Source organism: Crotalus tigris, unplaced genomic scaffold (genome assembly GCF_016545835.1).
Source record: "Crotalus tigris isolate CLP2741 ecotype Arizona unplaced genomic scaffold, ASM1654583v1 scf7180000020588.15403103151:6194809, whole genome shotgun sequence".
Classification (NCBI taxonomy): domain Eukaryota; kingdom Metazoa; phylum Chordata; class Lepidosauria; order Squamata; family Viperidae; genus Crotalus; species Crotalus tigris.
Genome location: NW_024098092.1, coordinates 4,901,506 through 4,907,505, shown reverse-complemented (window position 1 = coordinate 4,907,505; position 6,000 = coordinate 4,901,506). Strand labels below are relative to the sequence as shown.

Here is a 6,000-nt window from a genome sequence, read left to right as displayed (position 1 = left end):
ACACAAATCCACCTCAGCTGTTCCGGAAGGTCCATCGTGGGCGACTGAAACATGTCACAATGTCCTTTTGTGTCTCTGCGCCAATTAGGAGGCCGGCGTGGGAACGAATCGGGGCAGGACACCTGCGCGGTCTCTTTCCTGCCAGGTTGCATCACGCTCCAAAGGTCTATTTTGCCGAGCAGATCAGGGGTGTGAAAATCCTTCTTGGGAGAAAGCAAAGTTAATTGGAGAAGATCGAAGCATTACGCATGGGTGGCTTCTTCCTCCAGGAGACAGCAGAACGGGTGGAGGTGTGTGGGGGGTGGAAGAGAGTCTCAATTTCCTCTCCTGCTGTTCACCAAAAGCTTCCAACGCGGCTGTGAGACGGGTTCCAGGACGGCTCTCCTTGGGTTGGGATCCTGGATTCCCAACGTGGCTAGACAGGGGGATGGGTTGGGGACAAGGGAGGTCTTCTAGTCCAACCCCACCTGCTCAAGGCAGGAGTCCTTATAACCATCCTGGACAAATGCTTGCCCAGTTCTGTTTTTGAAAACCTGTAGGGAACTGTAACGAACTGTCGTAAATCAAGGACTACTTGTAAAGGGGTGGGTCATCTAGTTCAAGAGACCATCTCTGCTCTTGGGGCATTGCACAACCTCACACCATCACAATCCCTTGTGATGGATTTTGAGCAGGCACCCTCAGCCAAATTTGGGGGGTGTGTGTCTTGCTTCTCCCCACCCCGTTCTGCGATCAAGGTCCCCAACAATTGACCAGGTTTTCGCGAAAACCTTGTGGTGGTGTTACTCCCAGGGGACTTGACGCTCTCCCCTATTCCAGGTGAGCCCCTTTGGGACACCAATGAAGCACCTGGAGAGGTTTCCAGCTTTGTGCTTTCTCCTTCCAACTCAACATGGACAATCAACAATCAACCCAAAACCCAGAAAAGACGTTCAGACGTCCGTTCACACTTCACATTTATTTTGGAAAAAAAACAAACAAAAAAAAGTCTTCTTAAAAATACTCCTACAAAGATCTCGGAGTAGCGGCTTCTGCCCTTTTTTTTTTTTAATTTTTTTATAAATACATGGGATTTCATTTCTTCCTTCTCCTCTTTCCCGGGGACACCCCCAAAGGTGTCCAATGGAGTTCAGAGAAGGCCTTAGTTGGCATGGAAGACGCACCCTTGGGTGAGAAGGGCCTGGCAAACCACCTGTTATTTACATATTTATATATATATATATATATATATATAATTTTTCCTTTTGTAAAAAATACAAATACTGTCAAGGGTAAAGAAGAAAAATGGCCAGGGACAAAAACAGTCTCCCTCAGAAGGGGGAAACCTGCCGATGAATTGAGACGCATCTTCGTGAAGCTTCAAGCAGGCGGGCGCAGGACGGTTCCGGGAAGGTTCAAAGTTCAAAAGTCTCCAATTCTACACACACACACACATACACAAAACCCAAAGGAAATTACAGACAGGAGAAGAACAGTCTTAAAACTTTCTCAATTTTAAATAAATATTCCGTTTGCAGCCACTTCTCCTCCCTGCTGGCAGTTTAATAATAATAATAATGAAGTTGGAAGGGACCTTGGAGGTCATCTAGCCTAACCCCCTGCTCAGGCAGGAAACCCTATACCATTTCAGACAAATGGCTGTCCCGTCTCTTCTTAAAAACTTCCAGTGTTTGGACTGGTGGTTTGAAGATGGCGATCTACAATTATCTAAAGAGAATAATGTCACCTTCCAGATTAAAGGCTCGGGTGGACCATTCTTGACGGCATCTCTTCCAAGCCTGGAACAGAATCAATGCACAACAACCCTCTGCTCAGAAGGATCACCATATCCATAAGCCTGGCATTTTATTGCTCAGTCCAGTAGAAGGGGGGGCAGCCTCAGGACAGGTGGGCAGATGAGGGGGAGGATTAAAAAAATGAGAATTTTGCACTCGCAGAGCAGAGCCAAGCTGCACAAAACCAACAGGCTGGGGGAACTTCAAAGCCCAGGATGCCCCATTGAGCATGGAGAATTCTGGGAGTTGAAGTCCCCGGATGCTGCAAAGCAAGGCAGTGGTTTAGTGAGTTTTGCCCCATTTGATGACCTTTCTCGCCACCGTTGTTAAGCGAGTTGCCGCGGTTGTGAGTCACACGGTTGCTAAGCGAACCGGGTTTCCCCGCTGATTTTGCTGGTTACAAGGCTACAAAAGGGGATCACGTGACCCCCGGAGAGGCTGCGACCGTCATAAATACGAGTCAATTGTGCCAAGTGGTTGAATTTTGATCCCGTGACCCTGGGAACGCCGCGACGGTCGTTAAGGGTGAAAAATGGTTCCTAAGTGGCTTTTTTTTTCAGTGCTGTTATAACTTTGAACAGTCACTAAACAAACTGTTGTAAGTTGAGGACGACGTGTATCAGACGGGCTCAGCAAATACAAATGCAAATGAAAAAAATTTGCATCTCTCTCTCACACACACAAAAATATACACACACATTTGGGAGCAACGTGGTGTAAATGCCTGCCTCCCCCCCCCCAGAAGTGCTGATTTGGAGGAGAGGGTCCAGGAGAAACACATTTTTTTTTGCATTCGGAGGAGAGCGAAAACAATGCAAACCCCCTGGGGACCCCATTGCCAAGGAGGAAACATGGACAACCACCACCACCACAACAAAGAAAAAACACGTCAAGTCTACAACACACGACAAGGGAGGAAGGCCTTGTGAACATCTTGAGTGTGTGTCAGAGCTGCAGCTCGGGGTGCAAAGAGGAGCCGTTCCAGGTTGTGCCAATCCCAATCATCAAGGTCCCACCTGAACCGTAGGAAGCTCCTTCAGACCCAGGGAAAAAGGTTGGAGAAGACATCAATTTTTTTTTTTTAAAAAAGCTTCTGTCCTTCAAAAGGGAAGTGGGTTTCAAAAGACCCGTCCGTGGGTAATGTCTCTCATTGTCGAGGACAACAACCTCCTGTCTCGTGCCCTTCTTCGGTCCGGTCCAAAGATCACCGTCCACCAAAACCTGGATGAGATGAAGCCTCCACAGCTCCATTCTTAGATGTTCGGGGACCTCTGGTGTGGATATTGATGGTGGAACGTCTTGTTTGAAGGATAGACAAGGTGAGGAGGCCGAGAAGAGCGGCTTGCCGTCCCTTCCCCGACTTTAGCCCTTGAGGAGAAGGTCCACGCCGACGACGTGGAGTTTGGAGGTGTCCTCCTAAGTAGGAAATCCAGGGTTGCGCTGGTGTGCTCAGAGTCCGTGGCTGTGCGGCGCTCCATGTCTGTTTGGGGAGCCCAAGGCCCCCCTGGGAAACCTGGACACACACTAGGACCACGCGGGAGCGGGACCCCGTGGCCGTGTACAAGAAGCATGTCTCAAACTTCCACGGACTGGATCTGGCTCATCTGCGTGCGCATCACCTGGACACTGTTCAGGATCTTTTTTTGGTGACCGGCCAGCGTCACTCCGACTCGCAAGATGTCTCTGGGGCCGGGAAGAGAACAGAGGAAGGAAAATTAGGGAGAGATTGTATTGTATTGTATATTTTGTATTGCATATTGTATATTTTATACTGTATTGTATTCTTGTATTGTACTGTATTCTTCTATTCTATTCTATTCTATTCTATTCTATTCTATTCTATTCTATTCTATTCTTGTATTGTATTCTTCTTGTATTGTATTGTATTCTTGTATTGTATTGTGTTCTATTCTTGTATTGTGTTCTATTTGTGTATTCTATTCTATTGTATTCTATTCTATTCAACTTCCCCCGTTGACTTTGCTCGTCACTAAATAAATTCTTGCAAGTCAATGACTACCTGCATTTTATTTTACACTCGTAAAATACAATTGATTTCCCAATTTCACATTCTGTGCCCTTACTCCATCGTCATCTGGGAAACTAAGTCGAAACTGGAGAAGCCGTTGCTGTCAAAATTCTCTTTGTACTGGCCCATCTTAATGGCCTCCAGCCACTCGTCCACTGTGTTGAAGCTGGAGTAATCTGGAATCGTCCGGTCCAGCAAGGGCAGATTAATCCTGCAAGGTCAACGAAATTAAATTCATTTCAATTTCAGTTTGCCACCAGTCGGTCAGATACAGGTCGCCCGCGACTTAACGGCCGCAAGTGACCCCCAAAGTTTCCGTTGCTAAGCGAGGCACTAGCTAAGCGCGTTCCGCCCCGTTTTACCACCTTTCCTGCCGCGGTTATTAAGCGAATCCGCAGAGTTGTAACTTTGAACGGTCACTAAATGAACAGTTGTAAGTCGAAGACTACCTCCGAGGAATGAAGAAGACCCAAAGTCAACGTTCAAGAGTCAGCTTCCAAGGAAGGTCCTCCGGCCAATGAAGAAGACCTAAAGTCTTCTTCAGGGTCAAAGTTCAAGAGTCTGCTTCCAAGGAAGGTCCTCGGATCAAAGGAATAAGACCTAACGTCTTCTTCCGGGTCAAAGTTCAAGACTCTGCTTCCTTACCCTGAGGAAAGAGGTGCCATGGCTTTCAGGCTGTTGGGGTTTCGGATCATCTTGTCTAGGGTGTTGACAATCTGTCCAAACTTCGGCCGGTGGTTGCGGTCCTTCTGCCAGCAGTCCAGCATGAGCTGATGGAGAGCGCTGGGACAATCCATGGGCGGTGGTAATCGGTAGTCTTGCTCAATGGCATTGATTACCTGCAAATGGTGTTTTAGATGACAAATCCCATCCAACCAACTGTTATTATGGCCAGAAAACAGTATAGTTGAGATGAGAAAGACTTTGAATTAGGAGGAGCAACGGTTGGGCTGAAGGCGTCCTAGAAACATTGGAAGAATTCTCACAAGGGTTCCTTCTCCCCTTTTCCATAAGCAACCCATAATTTCTGGAAAAAACCCTCACTGTCTTCTCCCTATGTTACAGGCGATGACATCACCAGAGGTCCTACCCATCTATAATCTCAAAGGCTTCCTCTGATGTTTCGAAGTTGTGACTTACGTCCTGGTTGGTCATATCCCAATAAGGTCTCTCCCCATAGGACGTTACTTCCCACATGACGATCCCATAGCTCCACACATCGCTGGCAGAAGTGAACTTTCGGTACTGGATGGCTTCGGGCGCTGTCCAACGGATTGGGATCTTACCACCCTGTGAAGAGAAGAAGAAGAATTAGGTGCGAGAAGGATTGGGTGTACCACAGGAGAAGTCTACAACCTTGGCAACATTAAGAGTTGTGGACTTCAACTCCCCCAGAAATCCACAAGTCTTAACGTTACCAAGGTTGGAGACCCCTGTACTACAGGACTTGTCTTCTGAAAAAGGGACAATGATCGGGTCTCTTCGTTGTACAACGAGAAAGACCAGTTTCTGAGGAGCAAAGGAACTTCTTCTCAGATGTTCAAGACTGTGAGTTGAGACTCCAAAACCCATGAACCACTTGGATTTGGAGAAACCGAAGGGAGAAGTCATGAGCTGATCCCAAAATCGCCACAACTGAGTGACCAGGCACTTGTCTTCAGGACAAGTCCTTGGTATCTTCAGGGAAGGAGGACCTTCACCCATCAATGGAAGTCTCCTTCCATAACATTGTGGGCTGGAAATGGCCATTCAGGTCACCTAGTGGCCAGCATTGCAGCCTGAGAACCTCATGTCAGCTCCTCAGAAGAAGCAGAAAATGTTAGGTAGCAAATCCTGGCTAGTCCCTTGATTTATCTCAATAACCTTTCAAAGTCTTGGCCAACCAGCCCTCCTTTCACCCTCTTACCAGAGCACTGGTGTAAGTCGGGTCCGAGGTGTCATCTTCCAAAAATCGGGAGAGGCCAAAGTCCGAAACTTTGCACACCAGGTTGCTGTTGACCAAAATGTTACGGGCTGCCAAGTCACGGTGGACATAATTCATGTCAGCAAGATACTTCATGCCAGCCGCGATGCCCCGGAGCATGCCCACCAGCTGGATGACTGTAAACTGGCCATCGTTTTGCTGAAGAGAAGAGCAGGAGGAGAGGAAAGGTGCGTGAGATCCAGGGCAGGGGATGGAAGGTGTGAGCTGGCCAC

At 47.8% G+C, this 6,000-nt stretch overlaps 1 protein-coding gene across 4 annotated transcripts in view; it reads right to left on the bottom strand.

The window, feature by feature from the left end:
- Nucleotides 1–805: 805 nt before the first annotated feature.
- Nucleotides 806–6,000, bottom strand: part of EPHB2 (EPH receptor B2) — a 29,866-nt gene continuing 24,671 nt past the window's right edge. For all 4 annotated transcript variants that reach the window (XM_039367521.1, XM_039367526.1, XM_039367522.1 and 1 more), the window contains 5 exons: nt 5,711–5,926; nt 4,945–5,094; nt 4,450–4,643; nt 3,860–4,015; nt 806–3,458 (listed from right to left, as the gene is read on the bottom strand). In XM_039367521.1, the coding sequence (XP_039223455.1) occupies nt 3,350–3,458; nt 3,860–4,015; nt 4,450–4,643; nt 4,945–5,094; nt 5,711–5,926 (825 nt within the window). In that variant the 3' untranslated portion in view covers nt 806–3,349. The remainder of the gene's footprint in view (nt 3,459–3,859; nt 4,016–4,449; nt 4,644–4,944; nt 5,095–5,710; nt 5,927–6,000) is intronic.